Here is a 22,404-nt window from a genome sequence, read left to right on the forward strand (position 1 = left end):
TAATGAGCCTATTTCATGTCAGCTTCACCCACAGTAAAGGTCAGTACATCTGAATGCCTCGTATGCTTCCAACAGGGAATGTCCAGCTTGGACATGTATATGGTTTCAGGGTTAAAGGCCTGAAATATTCTCCCAAACCCTTATATGTTACCAAGTCTATTTAAGGATGAGTTCTTCCCTTTCTGCATTTTTAAAAAATCCTTTAACTGTTTATTTACCTTGAAGCACTTTCTGTCTGCATTCATCCAGACTCCACATTATAACATAATCTTGAGACGCAGAACAGATGAGAAGTGGACTCACTGTATTTCCAAATGCCACAGCAGTAATTGGCTCATGGTGTCCTCGTAGAGTCAGAGGCTGAAAGAGTTGGTTTTTTTTTTAAATATTTTATTTATTTATTTATTCATGAGAGACACACAGAGAGAGAGAGGCAGAGACACAGGCAGAGGGAGAAGCAGGCTCCATGGAGGGAGCCCGATGTGGTACTCGATCCCGGGTCTCCAAGATCAGGCCCTGGGCTGAAGGCGGCGTTAAACCGCTGAGCTCCGAGGCTGAAAGAGTTAACAGAAAACTACCAAGAACCATATAGATAACATTTAAAGAATAAAAAGCATAACAGCATAATTGCAAACCAAAGAAGTCAAATGTATTGAATTTTTCAAATGTATTTATTTCATATATTCATTTATAACTCATTTATTAAAATTACTGTTAATGTACTACTCAGTTATTGTCTCGTGAACCCTCTCACTGTTACTCCACATCATGGATCACACACCCTAGGACAATGATGCCAGTCACCTCGCTCTTCCACTTCCTCATTAGCTATTAATTAAGCAAATGTGTCTCACATCCCTGCTACTTGCCAGAAGAAGTCATGGCTGTGATGGACATTGAGGGATAAGGCAATGACAAGGAACCCTCAAGAGGAGGTGAGCGCTTGGGTTGCTAGGACATAAGGCACACTGACCAGGGCTGGGTGCTGTGCAAGGGGTCCTGTTAGAGCACCAGGAAACTGATGAGCCAGCAGAGAATATATAACCAGAAGAATCCATGGCCAGACTCATTTTCAGGCTTGTAACACTGCTGCAAGTGCAGAAGAGGGACCACAGGGAGGACACAGTGGGACCAAACATTCCAAACCAAGTACAGTAAAGACCTGAACAAGGGTGGCAGGGATGGAGATGGGAGGGGAGCAAACCAAAGACCCTGTGATTGATGGACATTGAGAGATGAGGGAAGGGACAAAAGCAAAGATGACCAGTGTTCCAGGCTGAAATCCTAGGTGAACAGTGGTGTAAGGAAAATGGGATGGAATCAGGAAAGAACACAGGTCGTCTGGGCTGTAGTGAGTGAGGTACTTTTGAGCTGACGGTCAGCAGACAGTAGGCCCTTTGACACGAAAGCCATCACTCAAACACGAGAACAAGGAGAGCTCCATCTCTGGTCATGGCAGGCCAGTTCATCTGTACCAACCTCCCAATGAAAGCGACATGAAAGTGGGGCAAAATTTGCCAAAAACACAGAGATACACTTTAAAGACATCAAAGAACAATAAAAACAACAAAGAATTAAGAACAGATTAAAGGAGACAGAGCAGGGACCTAAAATGCCAGGCCATTCACCCATGAAGACTGTTGTCAAAAGCAGCTCTCTGACAATTCCAGTAAAGGCAGCTAAAAGCCGAGAGACGAGGAGCACAAAAATGATGCAAGTAAATGCATCATTTTCAGGCACAAATAGAACTATTTCATTGGGGAAAGGGCAAAGAACCCTATGGCCTGACAAAGTACTTCTGAGAATAGAGTTGGCAGCCTTAAGGCGGAGGACTCCATGCAATTTTTTTCCCTTTAAAACACAATGAATGGGCAGCCAGGTGGCTCAGTGGTTTAGTGCTGCCTTCAGCCCAGGGCCTGATTCTGGAGTCCCAGGATCGAGTCCCACATAAGGCTTCCTGCAAGAAGCCTGCTTCTCCCTCTGCCTGTGTCTCTGCCTCTCTCTTTCTCTCTTTATGTCTCTCTCTCTCTCTCTCTCTCTCTGTGTGTGTGTGTGTGTGTATCTCATGAAATAAAATCTTTAAAATAAAAAAATAAAATTAAAAAAAAAACACAATGAATGTATTTTAATAAATTTCTGCTTTAAAAAAAAGCATACCGCCTACTCAGGTGGGAGGGAAGGGCATGTTGCCAAATGCCCGGGCTTAAAGTAGTGACCCGAAGGGCCAGGCCCAAGAAGGGAAGGTGGATGGACACCAGAAAAGTGCTCGCAAGCCCACCTTCAAGTTCTCATAATCCCTGACTAGATTAGGCTACTGGGATTGCCGGTGCCCTCGGCCAGTGCTATCTGAAGCAAACATAAATTCTCTCTGCAAGAAGTTAAGATCATCCAGAGCCCCAAACTAGCTGTGCATTCATACATAATGTCCAGCAGTCAATCAAAAATAATCAGGTATTCAAGGAGTCAAGACCATTCAGTCAAAAACCAAGAGAAATATATAACCATGGAAAACAACCCACAGATCATCCAGACGGCCTTGAAACCAAATTAGAACTGATCCAGATTGCAGAATTACTAGATAAGGACATAAAAACCATTATTATAATTCTATTCTACATGTTCAAAACATTAAATAGAGGTATAAAGAATTGATAATTAATAACCTTCCAAAACAGAAAGCACCAGACCAAGATGAATCCACTGGTGAATTCTATCTGATATTTAAGGAAGACATTTTACTAATTCTCTAAAATCTCTTTAAGACAACTGAATAAAGGAAATGGAGGGAACATTATTTTCAGAAGAAGCAGAGTAAATATTTCCTTACTCATTCTCTAAGGCCAGGATTCCTCTAATACCAAAACCAGACAAAGACATAGCAAGAAAAGAAAATTAAAAATCACTATCTCTCATGAACACAGAAGCAAAATTCAACAAAATACTCAAAATATTAAAAAATCAACCCAAACAATGTATAAAAAGTTATACACCATGACCAAGTGAAATTTGGAGATTTATTCCAAGTATGCAAGGCTGGTTGAACATTTGAAAATCAATTAATCTATCATACCAACAGGCTAAAGGAGAAAAATCACATTAAAATATCAAAAAATCTTGGGGTGCCTGGATGGCTCAGTCAGCGAAACATCCAACTCTTGATTTTGGCTCAGGTCATGATCTCAAGGTTATGAGATTGATCCCCATGTCAGGCTCCATATTGGGTGTACTCCCTCTCTCCCTCTGCCCCTTCCCACTCTCATGTGCTCATGCTCTTACTAATAAATAAACAGAAATAGTAGCTGCTTCAAAGTATAGTTCATTATTTAAAATGTAGAAAAAAATCATTTGACAAAGTCCAACAGCAATTAATGATGAAAACTATCAGTACACTAGGAATGAGAACGTCCTCAACTGGATAAAGAGTATCTATAAAATACCAAAAGCTAATGTATTTTTTTAAGATTTTTTTTTATTTATTCATAGAGACACAGAGAGAGAGAGAGAGGCAGAGACACAGGCAGAGGGAGAAGTGGGCTCCATGCAGGGAGCCTGACGTGGGACTTGATCCCAGGTCTTCAGGATCATGCCCCAGGCCTCAGGTGGCGCTAAACCGCTGCACCACTGGGGCTGCCCGATAATGTATTTTTTTTAAAGATTTATTTATTTATTCATGAGAGACAGAGACAGAGAACGTGGAGACATACACAGAGGGAGAAGCAGGCTCCCCACAGGAAGCCCTATGTGGGACTTGATTCCAGATCCTGGGATCATGCCCTGAGCCAAAGGCAGATGCTTAACCGCTGAGCCACCCACGCATCCCCAAAAGCTAATGTATTAAATGGTGAGAAACTGCAAGCTTTCCCACCAAGATTAGAAACAAGTCAAGGATGTTCCCTCTCACAACTCCTTCTCAACATTATACTGGGAGTCTCAGCTAATATAATAACACGATAAAAGGAAGAAGAACATATAGTAACTGAGAAAAAATAAATAAAACTGTCTTTGTTTACAAATAACATGAACATCTATGTAGAAAATTCAAAAGAATTGGCAAAAAAAATCCTGAAACTAAGCAATTATGGCAAAGTTGCAGGATATAAAGTTAATATACAAATTCCACTGTTTTCCCATATACTAGCAATAAATACGTGGAATTTGAAATTAAAAACACAACACCATTTACATTAGCACTCAAACAAATGAAATGCTTAGGTACAAATCTAATAAAATTGTATAAGATCTCTGGGGCACCTGGGCTACTCAGTTTGTCAAGCATCCAACTTGATATCAGCTCCAGTCATAATCTCAGGGTTGTGAGACTGAGCTCCGTGCTGGGTGTGAAACCTGCTTAAGATTCTCTCTCTCCCAGGGCACCTGGATGGCTCAGTGGCTGAGCACCTGCCTTTGGCTCAGGGTGTGATCACAGATCCTGAGTCTGGAGATCAAGCCCCACATCAGGCTCCCTGCAAGCAGCCTGCTTCTTCCTCTGCCTGTGCCTCTGCCTCTGTGTGTGTGTGTGTGTGTGTGTGTGTGTCTCATAAATAAGTAAATAAAATATTTTTTTAAAAAAAGATTCTCTCTCCCTCTCCTGCCCCACCACTAGCAAGTGCTTGCTCTCTCTTAAAAAAAATCATATATATATATGTGTATATATATATACACATATATATATATATAATCTCCATGAGGAAAACTAAAACTGTCGAAACAAATAAAAAAACTAAATGAATGGAGAGATATCCTATATTCATGGATAGAAAGACTCAATATTGTGAAGATGTCAGTTCTCTCCAACTTGATCTATAGATTTAACCCAATCCCAATCAAAACCAACAAACTGAGTTTAAAGTCTATACAGACGTAAAAGACCCAGGATGGCCACACAATCCTGAGGAACAACAACCAAGTTGAAGGATGGACAAGGTCTGACTTCAAGTCTTACGATGAAGCTACACTAATCAAGACTGTAGTATTGGCAAAAGAAAGGACAAACAGATCAATGGGAGAGAAGAAAAAGACATAGTCAACTAAACTTTGACTAAGGAACAAGGGTGATACAGTAGAGAAAACTAAAAATTCCTTAAAATAACACAAGAGAAAACCTAGATGACTTAAGCGTGGTGATGACCTTTCAGATAAGGACCAAAGGCATGATCCATGAAAGAAAGAACTGATGGGCTAGACATCATTAAAATTAAAATTTTCTGTTCCATCAAAGACACCATCAAGAGAATGAGAAGACAAACCACAGAGTGGGAGAAAATATTTGCATAAGACGCATCTGACAAAGGACTTTACCCAAAATATACAAAGAATTTTTCAAAGGCATCAATAAAAAAAATAACCAGCCTAAAAAATGAGCCAAAGACCATCACAGGCACCTCACCAAAGAAGATACACAGGTGACAAGTAAGCAAACTCCACATCAGCTGTCGTCGGGGAAATGCAAATGAAGACAATGACACCTACACACATAGTGGAATGACAAAATCCAGAACATTGACAACTCCAAATGCCAATATGGATGTGGAATAGCAAGAACTCTCATTCATGGCTGGTGGGAATACAAATTGGTACAGCTGCTTTGAAAGATAGTTTGCCAGTTTCTTACAAAAATAAATATTTTCTTACCAATATGATCCAGCAATCATGCTTCTTGGTATTTGCCCAAAGGAACTGAAATTTTATGTCCACTCAAAAACTTGTACATGGATATTTACAGCAGTTTTATTCATAACTGCCAAAACTTGGAAGCAACCAAGATGTCATTTAGTCAATAAACAGGTAAACTTGCTACATCCAGACAATGGAATAGTGTTTGGCACTAAAAAGAAATGACCCATCCAGCCATGAAAAGACAGGGAGGAACTTTCTATGTACATCACTAAGTGAAAGAAGCGAGTCTGAATCCACACACTGTGCAATCCAACCCACATGACACTCTGGGAAAGGCAGACGAGGAGACAGGTTGCTGGGGTTGGGGTTGGGGCTGGGAAAATAAGGGATGAAGGGGCAGAGCATGGGATTTTAGGGCAGTGAAAATGCTCTGAATGATATAACAGTGGATACACGTCATTGTACATTTGTCCAAACCCCTAGAAAGCACAATCCCAGGAGTGACCCTGAGATAAACCATGAACTCTGGGTGATGATGACACATCGATGCAGGTTCACCAGGTGCAGCAAATGCAGGACTCTAGTGCACGGGTTGATAGTGGGGGAGGCTTTCTGTTGCGGGGAGTGCAGGGGTATATAGGAAATCTCTATACTATCCCCTCAATTTTGCAGTGAACCTAAAACTGCTTTTAAATAAAGTCTTTAAATTAAAAACTAAAAAGGATAAAACATATCCTCTAAAAAGAAACATGTAGCCAAAGTTTCAGATCAAGAAATATGAGCAGGGATAAAGGAATGTTACTTCATTACATTAATAGAGCCAATTCACCAGGAACATAAAGATACCAAACATCTATGTGCTGAATAATGAGGTTTCAAAATACATGGAAGAGAAACAGGCAAATTCCCATGTAGAGTCCCGTGTATTTGTATCTCGGTCACTGACAGAGCAAGAGGCATGAGAGAAGATGTAAAGAATACTATCAAGCAATGTGACCTAATTTATAAAACAAATATGCAAATATTCATAGTGTTTTATCTACAATAGTCAAAAGTGAAAATAACCTGAATGTTCACCAACTGAAGAATGGATACACAAATTATAGTATGTTCATACAATGGGAAAGTACTCAATGTTGAAAAAGAATGAACCATTGATACCTGCAACAATGCAGATAACTTCCAAACTAATTATTCTGAGTGAAAGAAGCCAGACACAAAGAGTAAGTACTGTCTGATTTCATTGGCATCAAACTCTAGGAAATGCAAACTAATGTAAAGCTCTTGTTTAGAATACATGAAGAACTCCTTCACGTCGATAGGAAAGAGACAGATAACATGACAGAAAAAAAAAAAACAGCATAAGACTGAACACCTATCATGAAAGCCAATGTCCAAATGGCCAATAAATTTGCAAAAAGGGTTAAACCTCATTAATCAGCAGAGAACTGCCCATTAAACAAGCATGCCTACACACACCAGGAGGCCTCAGACTAAAAGGACCAAGTACAGATGAGGATGTGGATCAGTGGAACTCTTACATGGCCTATGAAGGAGTACAGATCAGTACAACCACCTTGGAAATCTTCTTGGCCTTATCTACCAACCTGTAATTACCCCTTCCCTAGGATTCAGCAATTGTACACACCTGTGTTTCAGAAAACACACAAAAGAATGCATGTAGTAGTCAAAATATGGAAACAAAACAAATGTCACCAAGAATGGAAAGGGCTAATGTGGTCCATCCAGGCAGGGGGATACTATGCATGCAGTGATCGAAAGGAACCATGGGGATGAACCCCACAAGTGTAAGGGTGAATCAGAGCAACTGGCATCATGCATGACCTCACTCACAGTTCAAACACAAGCCAAACTGACACGTGGCACTAGGAGTTGAGGGAGGAGTTGAGGCTGAACCTGGATGACGGGTACCCAGCTGGGCTCACTTTGTTAGCGTCAAACGATGGTACTCAGTATCTAATGGAACACATTTTTCTAAGTATCTCACACTCCCGGGGAATGCAGGGGCCAACTCACCAGTGTAAGTCATGTTGAAGGAACATAATAAAACCTCTTGTACCTCAATGGGGAAAAAACCTAACTATAGATCTCTCTTTAATGATGAGTGAAGTGTCAGTAACATGGAAATGACAGGAAGCTCTCAGGCAAACACAGCATTGGCTCCATGGGCTGTCATCACTGGCCCTAAATTCCTGTAGCCCAGAATGAAGATAAAAATTATCCCCCACACCAAAAAGGCTGAGAGTTTACTTTTTCATTTTGTGCAATGAAACCTGTTTCCAAGAGCATTCAGATAATTTATACTAGTCATGAAATAATTTTTGAATGCAAACGAGTGATGTCTTTAAAACTGTCAGCATGATATAAAAGATTCTGCATTAAATATACTAAACTTCCTTAAATGTGTTACATTTAAAATCCACAAAAATTCAGAACCCCTGGATGGCTCAGTGGTTGAGGGCCTCCTTTTGGCCCAGGGTGTGATCCTGGAGTCCCGAGATGGAGTCCCACATCAGGCTCCCAGGGAGGAGCCTGCTTCTCCCTCTGCCTGTGTCTCTGCCTCTCTCTGTGTGTCTCATGAATAAATAAATAAAATCTTTTAAAAAAATAAAATAAAATCTACAAAACTTTAACTTGTCTTATGTTAATATAAACCTTTTCTTGCGTATATCCTTACTGAAGAAGAAATTCTTTAATAAAGGGATGGCAGGCAGTCTATTTTCTACAACTCAAACGTGTTTCTCCCAGAGTGGGCCACTGAATCCGCAGAGGGCAGCATCATCCAAATAGCACCAGAGAGATGGGCAAGTGACTACAAGGCTTTTTGTGACATTTGACTTAACAAAAAGCACATGGAACTTTGAAGTACCTGGTAAGAAGGGTCCTTGGTGTTCCACAGGCAAAGTACATTCCCATCCACAGGGAAAGCGCAGTACTGTGCGCTGCAAGCGAGCGGCACGTGGGACGCAGGCTCCTCTGACTCTACCAGGCGCTGTTCTATGATCACGTCACCAACACAGCCCTGGGCAGAGCAGAAAATCCCTCGTGGTTCTCCCATCTCCAGCCTGAGAGCGCAGAGGCATAGATGACGACTGCAGGGTGAAATGCCGTAGAGTACATCACACATAGTGCGTCACACCCACTCATTCACCTGCCCGTCCCCACTCCCAGGACAAAGGAGAAGATGTTACTGAAAGTCTAGAAGGTTCCATGCACACAACTGCTCACCCTTCCCATGGGCTTTCAGATTTAAACAGACCTGGATTCACGTCCCGGTCTTCCGATCAGCACACCTTGCTCAGACGTGCGGAGTCGGCTCCCGCTGCTGGAAAACAGACCAAACCAGCACCTCGCGGAGGCGGCCCACAATGAGCGAGCCCAGCACTAGCTCTGAGGAGTGAACAGAAGGTTACTACCGAAATGGACTGTTATTATCGATGACTGGGACACAATATCATTTCCCAAGTTTTTCAAGCAAGTTGGGGGCAGACTGCAATATTAGTCTACATTGCCTACTGCCTTGGGTTTGTTCAACCATTTCAGAACACTGTACGTGGTGAAAGCCTGTGACCTCAGGAAATATAATCACCGACTCTCTGACCACATCTTACAAGAGCATAAATGAGTGAACAACAGCCTCAGACTTCTGTCCCACAGTTTGCAACCTCACAAGCATCCAGGAGAGCCCGGTGTGCTGGGCAGCAGACCATACAGAAGGGCTCCTAAAGCCCAGTTCATAACTGGAGAGCTACTCAGGGCAGCTGAACAATACACATTTCCATCTGCAGCAGCGGGCACAGTGGTTGGGACCCGGGAGCCCAGGTAGGGAGGAGAGTGGGCCACGGCCCCAGCTCCACGCACACAGGGACTCTGCTCGGGAGGCTGGCGACCAGGTAACTCCACTCCCTCTTTCCCGCTTGGAACCCCTTCTATCTCCACATCTCTCTTCGGGACATGACCACGTTCTAGTTTCCAGGGACCAAAGCCTACACAAATGCCAATCCCTTCCTTTCCTGAGCCCCTCGTACCCAATCCATCCTAGCTCTGTCTTCGAGAGGCCTGGGCCCTCAATACCCACATGAAAGATCATGCCAATCTACAAAACAATCCAGAACCCCTGACTGTGGTGAGGAGGCCACAGACTGCCCACACCCCCTGACTCCTGAACAGCAGCCTCCCTTGGGTGCTCAAGGCCAGCAAGTCTCAACGCAGACACAGACGTTCCCTCTGACCCGTCATGCTGGCTTGCTCTTGGCTCTGAGAATAGAACAGCTTTCCTTCCCCTCAGTGATCTCTCCTGTCTCAAGCTCTCCACCTGCCAGCCCTTCCCACCCTCCGGTGTCAGCAGTGTGCCCCAACAGTCCTCTGTGTGCCCTTTACCACTTCCTTCACCTCCCCACACCCTCGCCCAGGTGACCCTTCTGGGGGCAGACCGCAGGGCTGCAGTCAGGGCCCTGGGCCGCCGTCCTCCAGCTCAGACAACACCAGCAGATAGGGGAAGACCACTGGGGGCTTCTCTGCTGAGTGGGTGGTGCTCTGTGCAAAGCCTCCAGGCCACCCGACGGGGGGTTGACCCTGCAGCATGCAGCACCTGCTCACTGCCCAGTCGGCCACCACCACTTCCCCACACGGTGCAGCAGTTCAGCAGTTTTGTTGAACAAAACAAAGGAGATGAGCTGTTCTACTGGAAGATAACCCAAAGGAAGTCAGCAAGCATTCTGATTGAAGGTTTCTGACTAGAAACCCTGATTTTAGAATCTCTAAGGCCAAGATACCGGCAGGTAGGGAAATGTGAGCAATAAGGCTCTCAAAATAGTCAAAGGACTTATGCTCCATGATTTCCCATAAAATAGAGGCTCTGTGATAACAAATAAGAGGCGATCTTTAAAGACTTGAAAATTCTGCAAGAATTTGGAGAAAAAAAAATAAAAAACATTTTGAATATTTTAATGCACAATCTTCTCCATTCATAAACTTGGTTTTAGTTATTATTCTTGCAACTGCCAAGACATGGCAGAGAATCTCATAGAAAAAATTGCTAAGTATTTTAAGGCTACCATGATTTGCTTTGTAGGTTTTGCCATTTTAAAGGAACCAAGGGTTAGCATGGAGGCCAGCATGTAGTTGGTGATGAGGGGAGTGTCCCAAGAGGATGCAATGAAATTACTGTGTGGCTCCTCCAAGTGCTTCTCTGAAACATAAAATATCATAAGAAACATAGAAGAAGGGACGCCTGGGTGGTCAGTGGTTAAGCATCTACCTTTGGTCAGGGCATGATCCTGGAGTTCCAGGATCAAGTCCCATATCGGGCTCCCTGCATGGAGTCTGCTTCTCCCTCTGCCTATGTCTCTGCCTCTCTCTTTCTGTGTCCCTCATGAACAAATAAATAAAAATCTTTTTAAAAAAGAAACGTGAAAGAATACATGAAAATTATAATTGTTTCAAAAATTTTAAGAAGCCACCCATTGAATGGATAAAGAAGACATGGTATATATGTAAATGGAATATTACTCGGCCATCAGAAAGAACAAGATTTTGACATTTCCGTAGACATTAGACTGTGTTATGCTAATTGAAATAAGTCAGAGAAAGACAAATACCACATGATTTCACTCATGGAATTTAAGAAACAAACAAAGAAAAAAAAAAAAAGACCAAAAAAAAAAAAAAAACCAGACTCTTAAATATAGAGAAGAAAATGGTGTTTGTAGTGGGGAGGTGGGGGAGGGGTAGAGGAAGTAGGGGAGGAGGGAAGAGAGGATGGGGAAAGGGGGCGTGGGGATAGCATACAGATGAATAGGTCAAGGGCACACATCACCTGGTAAGTGCCAGGTAATGTATGAAAGTGCTGAATAACTATATCATACACCTAAAACTAATATAACACTATATGTTAATTACACTTAAATAAAAAATCTTTTTAAAAGAAAAAAGTGCTACTTCGAGTGAAATACACTTTCATGAGAATTAAAGACATGAATATTTTTAAAAATAAGAAAAAGACTCCATCCATCAATCTCTGATTAAATTTTATATTACTCCTTCAACATAAAATTTTATGCACCAAGGATTATCTTAATCTCTTCTGTAACTCCTGTCACATTCAGCACCACGATTTGCAAATAATAGCATTTGCACACCAATTTACAGTATAAAAATCATCTTCATACATATTAACATGCAGATTTGGGTATATCAATAAATACATTATATCATTTAATACTTACGATACCCTTTAAAGTTGTTTGTTATGTTTCTTCCATTTTACAAGTGAAAAAATTGGAGGTGTCAGTAAGTAATGAAACTCATTAGTGGTATTGACACAGTGGGACTTCACATTTCTGACTCCTCATGTAGCACCTCTGCACAGCGTACCCAGACCAGGGGCCACAGGTGACTTCACAGCTCCACTGACCTATGAAAGCATTAGCAGTGGAGGGAAACTGCATGGAGACAGCATGGGTTCACCGTCAAACAGACAGCACAAACGGCCTTCTCAGACTCTCCCTGTTGCCCTAAGTGACTAGGCCTGTGTACCAACACCTACTCACCTGTGCAGGTGACCAGGCTCCAAGCCACCCACAGACAGCCTCTCCAAAGAGCTTGGCCACTCCCACACCTGTGCTGCCTTGACAGTGGCCAAAGGACATCTAATGCCTCTGCACAAAATGCATGCTGTCCTGCTGGGCATTCCTGGACACAGGTGCACTTACCCCTGGCTTTGAGCTGCTGGCCATCCCAACTGACTTCCACCCATAAGCCACTGGAAATCTCTGCTGATATAGGAACCCTTGGACAGAATGGGAGCGTGACTGGGAAAGAGGAGAAGGGGTAGGGCCTTCAGCTCATGAAATAAATTATTTTAATTGCTCAGGAACAACCAATAGCCATTTGAGAAATAATAACAAGAATTAAATTTCAGATGGATTGTAGGTTGCAAAGTACGATTAACAATTGAAAAACAAAAACTAGAAAAACCTACAAAAATAAGGGAAAGAATTAACATCCTTAATATTTAGAGAGCTATTATAAATAAATGACAGAAAACATAAAACCTCAAAAGAAAGAAAAAATGCAAACTGCAGAAAAGCAATAAAAACCCACAGTAAACATCATCCTCAACGGGAAAAAACTGAGAGCCTTTTTCCTAAGGTCAGGAACATGACACAGTTGCCTACTGTTACCAGTGTTTAGTACAACATAGGACTAGAAGTCATAGGCACAGCAATCAGACAAGAGGAAGGAATAAAATTTGGCATCCAAATTGGTAGGGAAGAAGTAAAACTCTCACTCTTTCCATATGACATTATACAATGTAGGGAAAGCCATAAAGACCACAAAAAAAAACTGCTAGAAATGATAAATGAATTCAGTAAGGTTGCAGGATACAAAAATCAATATCCAGAAATCTGTTGTATCCCTATCTACTAATAATGAGCAGCAGAAAGAAAAATTAAGAAAACAATGCCATTGACAACTGCACCAAAAACAATAAAATATCTAGGAATAAACCTAACCAAAGAGGAGAAAGACCTGTACTCTGAAAGCCAAAGAACACTTATGAAAGAAACTCAACATGATGCAAAGACCTGGAAAAACATTCCATGCTTATAGATTGGAAGAACAAATATTGTTAAAATGTCTATGCTATCCAGAGTGATCCACACATTCAGTGCAATACATATCAAAATACCACCAGCATTTTTCATAGAGCTGGAACAAACAATGCTAAAATTTGTATGGAACCACAAAAGACTCCAAATAGCCAAAGCAATCTTGAAAAAGAAAACCAAAGCTGATGGCAGCACAATTCCGGACTTCAAGTTCTATTACAAAGCTGTAAATCATCAAGACAGTGTGGTACTGGCACAAAAACACATAGGTCAATAAAACAGAACAGAGAACCCAGAAATGGACTCTCAGCTCTATGGTCAGCTAATCTTTCCTACAAAGTCAGAAAGAATATCCAATGGAAAAAAGACAGTCTCTTCAATAAATGGTGTTGGGAAAATTAGCCATATGCAGAAGAATGAAAATGAAACTGGATCATTTCCTCACACCACATACAAGAATAGACTCAAAATGGATGAAATATCTACCTATGAGTAAGGAATCCATCAAAATCCTAGAGAAGAACACAGGCAGCAACCTCTGTGACCTTGGCCACAGCAACTTCCAACTAGACACGTCTCCAAAGGCAAGGGAAACAAAAGCAAAATTGAACTATTGGGACTTCAGTGAGATAAAAACTTCTCCACAGCAAAGGAAACAGTCAACAAAACTAAAAGGCAGCCTACAGAATGGGAGAAGATACTTGCAAATGACATATCAAATAAAGGGCTAGTATCCAAAGTCTGTAAAGAACTTCTTTAACTCAACACCCCCCAAAAATGAATAATCCAATTTAAAAATGGGCAGAAGACATGAATAGACATTTCCCCAAAGAAGACATCCAGATGGTCAACAGACACATGAAAAGATGCTCAACATCACTTATCATTAGAGAAATATAAACTAAAACCACAATGAAATGTCACCTCACATCTGTCAGAATGGCTAAAATCAAAAAAGAGGTGTTGGTGAAGATGTGGAGAAAGGGGAATCCTCCTACACTATTGGTGGGATTGCAAACTGGTACAACCACTCTGTAAAATAGTATGGATGTTCCTCAAAAAGTAAAAATAGGGCTACCTATGACCCAGCAATCACACTACTGGGTATTTATCCAAAGGAAACAAAAACACCAATTCAAAAAGAGACATGCACCCTGATGTTTACAGCAGCATTATCAACAATAGTCAAATTACAGAAGCAGCCCAAGTGTCCAACAAGTTAATGAATGGATAAAGAAGATGTGGTGTAGAAACAGGATGGAATACTACTCAGCCATAAAAAAGAATGAAATCTTGCCATTTGCAATATCATGGATGGAGCCAGTGAATGTTATACTAAGTGAAATATGTCAGAGAAAGACAAACACCATATAATCTCACTCATTTGTGGGCCTTAAGAAACAAACAAAGGGGAAAGGAAGAGAGAGAGAGAAACTAAGAAGCAAGCTCTTAACTACAGAGAACACACTGTTGGTCACCAGAGGAGAGATCAGTGGGGGGATGGAAGAAATAGAGGATAGGGATGAAGGACATGCATCATGATGAAAAAAACAAAATAAATAAAATGACTTTTGAAATAAGTAAATAAATAGCAATAAATTCACAAAAAAGATTAATACCAGTGCCCAATAAACATATAAAAACAATTAGTAATCAAGAAATGTGACGTTAAGACAAAAGGATGTCATTTTTCATATTCGAACTTGGCAATAACTAAATGATAAAATAAAATTATCATGTACAGACTTTTTCTCATACACTGCTGATAAGAGAATAAATGGGCATTAACTTTGGCTATTTGGCAATGTAGGTCAAAATATTTTTAAAAGTACATATTCTTTGATTCCTAAATTTTCATTCTATAAACTTAAAACATGTAAATCATTGTACATTTCCCAAAATGTATTTCTTCAAGGATGTCCAAAATAGCATTGATTAGAATATAAAATGCAATCAAAGTCCTTACATTCAGCGGGACACAGTATAGACATTTAAAAAGATTACATTAAGGCAGTTTACTCTGCATATCAATAAGTGCCTTCTCCGTGTGAGAGGAAGCTCAGCCCTAGTGGGCCCAAAAGAAAGGGATGCTTTCCCTGGAGGGGTAGACTTGTCACTGAAAGGTCTACACAGGGCCCTATACAGCAGCCTGAGCCACCCAGGCCTGGTCTCTCCATCTCTCAGAGGGCCTGTCTATACTTTGGCTCTGGTTTCTCCTTTCTGTTGCCATTTCCTGGCAACAGGGTGGCCAGCAGCTCCCATGGCCAACCTGCCATGCTCTGGTGCGGGAAGAGTGACCATCTCTTCCTATCAAACCCTGAACATCCCCTATGAGTTTGGGCCAATTTGGGCCACTTCTCATCCTTGAATTTATCGTGTAATCAGAAGGATAAAAGTGTGCTGACCAGTCAGCCCTACGTGTCATGGGACTGTGACCCCCAGGGCCTGGCCAGAAGAGAGAAGAATGGCCACCCAAGAAAATTCAAGGACTATTGCCAGGAAAGGAATAGATTCTGAGAAAAAAAAAAATTCATGTTTGTCTAAGTATATATATATTAGTATTTAGATGCTCAAGAAAGACAAAAACTTTAATACGTCCACAATAATAATAAATATCCACAAATACAAAACTTGAGATTCTTCAAAAGACACCATTTCAGGGATGCCTGGGTGGCTCAGTGGTTGAGCATCTACCTTTGGCTCAGGTCATGATCCCAGGGTCCTGGGATTGAGTCCCACATCAGGCTCCCTGCAAGGAGCCTGCTTCTCCTATGTCCTTGCCTCTCTGTCTCTCATGAATAAATAAATAAAATCTTAAAAAAAAAAAAAGACACCACTCAGTGAGTGAAAAGGCAAGCCATAACGTAGGAAAGATGAGCAACACATAAAGCTGAGAAGGATATCCAGAACATACAAAGAATTCCTACAAATCCTCAGACAGACAAACCGACAGAAAAATATGCGAAAGGCACCTCACGAAAGATCTCCAAATGGCCAATTAACTGGAGAAGATGTTCATCTTTATTAATTATCAGAGAAATGCAAATTGAAATGAAAAATGAAAACCATACACCCATCAGGATGGTTAAAACCAAAAAAGGCTAAGAACATTGAGTTTGGATGAACTTCCAAACCCTCCAGAAGGAGTAGTGAAGCTGAATCAGCCACTCAGAAAAACAGACCAGGGAGCAATTCTGTGCCAAGCACACAGCTAACCGTGAGCATGTGCATCAAGAAACGTGTAACACAGAACACACATCAGAATGCACAAAACAGCGCTATTCATGATTCCAAAATCGGAAACAGCCCAGATGTCCACCTGCAGCAGCACGGGGAGAGAGGGGCATCTGGGGCATGTTCATAATCACATACGTTAGTCATCTGGTGGGGCCAGTACCAGCCCACCAGCAGGCAGAACTGGCCTCAAACATCAGGGAGCAGGAGACTGGCCACCTTTGGGAAGGAGGCAGGTAGCAAGGACCTGAGGTCCACAGGGCTCTGGGATGCTGACACCACATGCTCCCAGACCTATGGAGCGATCATCTGCATTTGCCCAAGAACAATTCCCCACCCGGGTTGGGGATTCATGTGTTCGTAGCCTGGCATTTTCATGCAGTGGGCCTTGGCTGCTTCCCAGGCCAGTCCTTGTTACCCTATCCCTAAGGAGCTCCTTCTGGGCCCCCCCATCAAGGAATGACTGAACTACAAGGTATGAAGGCAATGCCCTGCTTGGATGCTGCCAACAGCTGCCCATCTTTCTGAAGATAGAGACCAAACTTGCAGCCCAGCCCAGCCCAGCTGTTGGGGCTCATCCTACATCACATTCCCAGCCCCCTTCATTGACCTCCTGTGACCGAGCTCATTCCTCGGATTTGCTCATCCCTCAACAACACAGGTGTGAACTGAAGGTCCACTTACACAGATTTTTTTTTCAATAAATACAATTACAGGACTGTATCATTCTCTAGCTGATCTTATTGTAAGAATAGAGTACACAGTCCATATAACACAAAATATGTGTCAGTCAACTGTTTACGGGAAGGGCTTCTCAACAGTAAGCTATTAGTACTTAAGTTTTCAGGGAGTCACACTTTGTATAGATTTTTGACTATATGGGGAGTGGTCACACCTAACCCCCATGTTTCACAGGTCCAGGTCCAGTGTATATAGATACACACACATATATATAAAATCACATAACTGATTAACATCTAGCTTTGGGAGAGGAATATAGATGTCTATTTTCTCAGTATTGTATCCTAGTAACTAATACATGATAAATATTCAATACATACCTGAACTGCTGAAAGAAGACAGCAGGGCAAACTGCAATCACTGGGCTAAACTCCGTAACAGCAGACCAAGACTTCACGCCTAACTGCAGCCTCAATGCCAGGAATGCAACTTATTATACCCTGTCCCACTTACCCTTTCCATTACCTGAGGAAGCTGACCTTGCCCGAAACCGTGCATTCTCCAGCAAAGTCCTTCCACACTCTTTCCACCTTGGAAAGCCTTTCCTTTCCCATGGCTCCACAAAGCTCCTTCCTGTGGCTAGACAGGGATGCTGACTCCTGCATCATTAAATAGCCAATTTGATCTTTAAATTTATTCAGCTGAGTTTTGTTAACAGATTTAGCAGCAGTGATGGGATGTGAAGCCACATCTAGCAGCTTTGGGGACAAGGAGAAACACAGGCATACGCCTGCAAGCACTTGGAGTTCTCCTGACTTCCCAGGACCCTGGGTGACTTGCGCCCTGCTCTGAGCTCTGCACTCCCTGTGTTGAGCTCCTGATCCCATTGGATTTCCACGGTTCCCCATGTGGTTGGAAGCCCTCCCCCAATTGTCTCCCCATTCTCCCCAGATTCCACATTGGGAACTGCTGGTGGTTATCAGACTGGGTCCGACTTAAAAATTGGATGTGGTCCTGGGTCAAACTGGGTCCAATTTAAGCTGGTCTGAGTCTAGCCCAAGGTGAGTGAAATTTTGTCTATATATAGACAAAGCTTGAAGCTAATGGAGCTAATGGAATCTCTGAAGCCAAAAAGGCTGGAAATGCTGAGGTCACAAGTCAAGCATTTGAAGGCTACTAGAGTGCTCAACACCTCAAGGAGACTCTCACAATAGGATGGTCATCACAGAAAGTGACAAATGGGACCATCATTAACGTATCCTTGCTGGGTTACTCTGTAGCAGAAGAAGATCTAAAGTTCTGCACGTGACCCAGGTCAGAAGAGACCCCAGTTCTGGCTCTCCTGAGGTAGAACAAGCTAACAGGGAGCCAGGCCACTGCTGGTGTGAAGTGGGGGTAGCAGCAAATCAGACACAGCCACAGTATTGAAGTCCTTTCCGAAATTCTTAAACATTTTTAAAGGTAATAGTACTCTTTGTATTTAGCTGCTTTAATTTCAGGGGAAAGAAAAATCTACTGCCTTCCTGTTAGGTGGACTGAAGAAACCCTGACTTTATAGATGTTGTTCTACTTCCCTACCACAAGGATCTGCAACTAACAGGACACTGTCGTTTTAAGGTCATTTCCTTTTTCAATCATTGGAAACAGAGCCAGCTGTCCCCTAACATCCTGCATGGTCTCTGGCACCACACTCCACACCCCTGCCTAGACAGTCCAGTGGGCAGTCAGAGCCAGCGCAGCCCCGCCGGGGGTGACACCTGCTAACCTGGCTCCATCAGCCGCCCAGGACTTGCCCAGATACAGCATTCCCACCTTCATGAAGATCACCCCCAAGAAAACAACTGGCTTTGAGCCTGTCCTGTCCCCTGCCAGCGACATCCAACATCCACTGGGTGTCCAGGCTGCACAGGCTGGGCCAGGCGTCCCTTAGACACCCCCAGGAGTGTCCCTCCGACCCACCCCCCAGGGGTGTCAACCTTTCCCTGATTTAAAAAACAGGGATCATCTTAACTGCTCATTTCTCTTTCGAAGAGAGAACATATTCACAGTTCAATCACAATGAAATTGCTGGTTGAATGCTGATGAAACACCCTGAGCAAGGACCCAGATGCAAGCAGGAACCCAGACAGCTGGAGGAATGGCTAAAAGATAGGGTGTTAGTAGGCAGGGATTGTTAGATAAAATGGAATCTGATGGCTAACTACCTTATTTGTGTGTGAGAGAGAGTTATCATTTAATGTGTGTAATATGTGATTATAACAGGTATGTGTTTTTTATCTTAAGTCAATTAATTAACACAGTGTATTATTAGTTTCAGATGTAGAGTTCAGTTATTCATCAGACCTATATAACACCCAGTGCTCATTACATCACGTGTCTTCCTTCATGCCCATCACCCAGTCACCCCATCCCTCTACCCACCTCCCCTCCAGCAACCCTCCATTGGTTTCCTATAGTTAGTAGTCTCTTACGGTTTGTCTCCCTCTCTGATTTTGTCTTGTTTTATTTTTCCCTCCCTTCCCCTATGCTCCTTTATTTTGATTCTTAAATTCCACACATGAGTGAAGCCATATGATAATTGTCTTTCTCTAATTGACTTATTTTGCTTAGCTTAATACCCTCCAGTTCCATCCATGTTATTGCAGATGGTGAGATTTCATCCTTTTGGTGGCTAAGTAATATTCCACTTTGTATATATACCACATATTCTTTATCCATTCATCTGTTGATGGACATCTGGGCTCTTTCCATAGTTTGGCTATTGTGGACATTGCTGCTATAAACATTGGGGTGCAGGTGCCCCTTCAGATCACATTTGTATCCATTGGGTAAATACCTAGTAGTGCAATTGCTGGGTCATAGGGTAGCTCTAGTTTTAACTTTTAGGAACCTCCATACTATTTTCCAGAGTGGCTGTACTAGCTTATATCCCCACCAAAAATGTAAGACTGTTCCCCTTTCTCCCCATCCTTGCCAACATTTGCTGTTTCCTGACTTGTTAATTTTTAGGTATGCATTTTAAAATCTTGTGAATATTAGAAAATATTGGAGGTTTTAAAACAGGGAACTGAAATGGATGTATCAGAAAATAACTGCAATCTGGATAATGACTTGATGGTTCTATGATTAAAGGATGATTAATCTATGATTAAAAGATACTTTCAACAATCTCTGTGTGAGTTATTATAACACTTTAAAACTAACTCACACAGAGATTGTTGAAAGTATCTTTAGAAATGTGGTAGTGACAGAACAGAATATTTCAGAGTAATAGTAAAATAATTGACTGAGAAACTAGATACGAAGATGGGCAAAGAGAAGAGAAAGATTCATTTGTTTCAGTTTGGACAACAGGAATGAGTGGGAATGTGAGCAAGCTATGGAATATAGGAAGAGGATCAGGTTATTATAAGGTTATGATGAGAGGGGAGACATCAGAAATTCAGCTACAAACAAAGGGAGTTTAATTGTGAATCTGGGGCATTAGAGATATTAGAAAATAGATTTGGGCATTTGTAAGTCAGGGGAAGAGTAGGGTTGTTCCATGAAAGAGAGGTATATGCAAATGACCTCCAAAGGCCAAAGGAGCCAGAAGACCAAAGAAAAATGCTTAGAAGTCCAGCTTGACAGGAAATGGTTTATTAAGGGAACTTACAGATAGAAGCATGTCTTGGGCTGCCACAAAGACAAGCAGATCTCCACAACCCCACCTCCTTTAAGACCTGAATTTATAGCCCTGGAAGCTAGGAGTACATGTTTAGGGACACCCTCCCAAAAGGAGAATGTTTCAGAAGAGTCCTATCTCTGGGGCAGATCAACATACACTGATGGTGTACGTAAGTGTGTGGCCAAACAAAAGAATGGTGGTGGGGGCGGGGGGAGGTCATGCTCAAGAAGGTTTCAGGTCACAAACTGGTTATCATGGCAGATTTGCCCAAGATGGCATTAGCCTGATTCACATCAGGGTCTACAGACAGATCTGGAAGTTATTAGTATATAGGTAATGAAGGATAGTCAGAAGAAAAGTCATCAGGGGCAAGCCTCCCCCTGCCTCACCCCATCCTAAGAGCAAAACTGCCCTTAAAAGGAAAAAGAAAGACCCCTATTCTGTTATTCTAGACTTTCCTCAATGTTCCTGCTCTAAGTCATCCTACTAAGAGGACTTAGAACTTGTGTAGCCTGCTTCTCCCTCCGCCTGTGTCTCTCCCTCTCTCTCTCTCTCTCTGTGACTATCATAAATAAATAAAAAATTTAAAAAAAAAAAAAAAAAAAAGAACTTGTGTGTGACAGAAAGAAAGGGACTAGCCTTGGGCGTCCTAATTTAGGCCCAGGGGCCAGTTCAACAGCTAGTGAGATATTTAAACAAAGAGCTTGATCTGGTGGCCTGCAGCTGGCAAGCATGCCCTAGGGCAGTGGTGGCCACTACCCTCTTGGTCCCACCACAGACCTCTTGGTCTTCACCACCCTTGAAGTAACCCTCCACCCTTTCCCACATGAACGACTACTTGATAGCTAGATGAGCATGGGGACAAAAACCTGATTGGGTGACAGGTGCATGGGGTTAATCAGATTAAAACAGTCTACACCAAAGAGGCCATAAAAACCCCTAGATTTGAACACCAAATTGTCAACTCTACCCTCTTGGGTCCCCTTCCTCTTTTTGTAACTGTTGCTCAGTAAACTTTTCTTTACCGTGGCTCAATAAGCTTTACTTTGCTGCCCACTACCCTTCATTTGGTCTACCTCTTGATTCTTCAAAGCAGTGTGACCAAGAATCATGGGCACCAAAGGAAAAGAAATCCTTCACAAAGGTAATAGTTGAAACTGGTGGATGAGAATACAGAAAGACATGTAGAAGAGAAGAAAGAAAACCCAAGAGTAGAAGTCTATGGAACACTGACATGAGAAACACAGGTATGATAGGACAAACAGGAATTGAAAAGTAGCCATTAGTGATAGGAAGAAAACCAGAAGAGTGTTGTCTTAGAAAGCAAGGGAGGAATGGACTTCATGATGCCAGGGTTCAGGGGAAGAAGCCATATCGAGTGAGATGAAGACTGGGAAGGAAGAAAAGTTCCTGAATTGGGTAGCTATGTGGGTATGGGTGTATTTTAGTGAGAGTAGTATCAGAAGAGCAGAGGGACAGAGGGTTACAGGGTTGAAGAATGAATAAGAAATAAAGTATAAAGAGGCCAGTTCTTTCATAATTGGCAGTTCAGCAAAGGAGAGCCAGTCAGGG

At 42.2% G+C, this 22,404-nt stretch overlaps 1 protein-coding gene across 10 annotated transcripts in view; it reads right to left on the minus strand.

The window, feature by feature from the left end:
• WDR27 (WD repeat domain 27) overlaps nt 1-22,404 on the minus strand; it is a 238,367-nt gene that overhangs the window by 159,295 nt on the left and 56,668 nt on the right. For 8 of the 10 annotated variants that reach the window (XM_041743607.1, XM_041743606.1, XM_041743605.1 and 5 more), the window contains 3 exons: nt 8,897-8,962; nt 8,507-8,729; nt 219-360 (listed from right to left, as the gene is read on the minus strand). In XM_041743607.1, coding sequence (XP_041599541.1) covers nt 219-360; nt 8,507-8,695 — 331 coding nt within the window. In that variant the 5' untranslated portion in view covers nt 8,696-8,729; nt 8,897-8,962. Of the gene's footprint in view, nt 1-218; nt 361-8,506; nt 8,730-8,896; nt 8,963-11,864; nt 12,053-22,404 lie in introns of all 10 variants that reach the window. The other 2 variants (XM_041743602.1, XM_041743609.1) reach the window with 2 other exon arrangements.

Source organism: Vulpes lagopus, chromosome 2 (assembly GCF_018345385.1).
Source record: "Vulpes lagopus strain Blue_001 chromosome 2, ASM1834538v1, whole genome shotgun sequence".
In the NCBI taxonomy this organism is placed as follows: Eukaryota; Metazoa; Chordata; class Mammalia; order Carnivora; family Canidae; genus Vulpes; species Vulpes lagopus.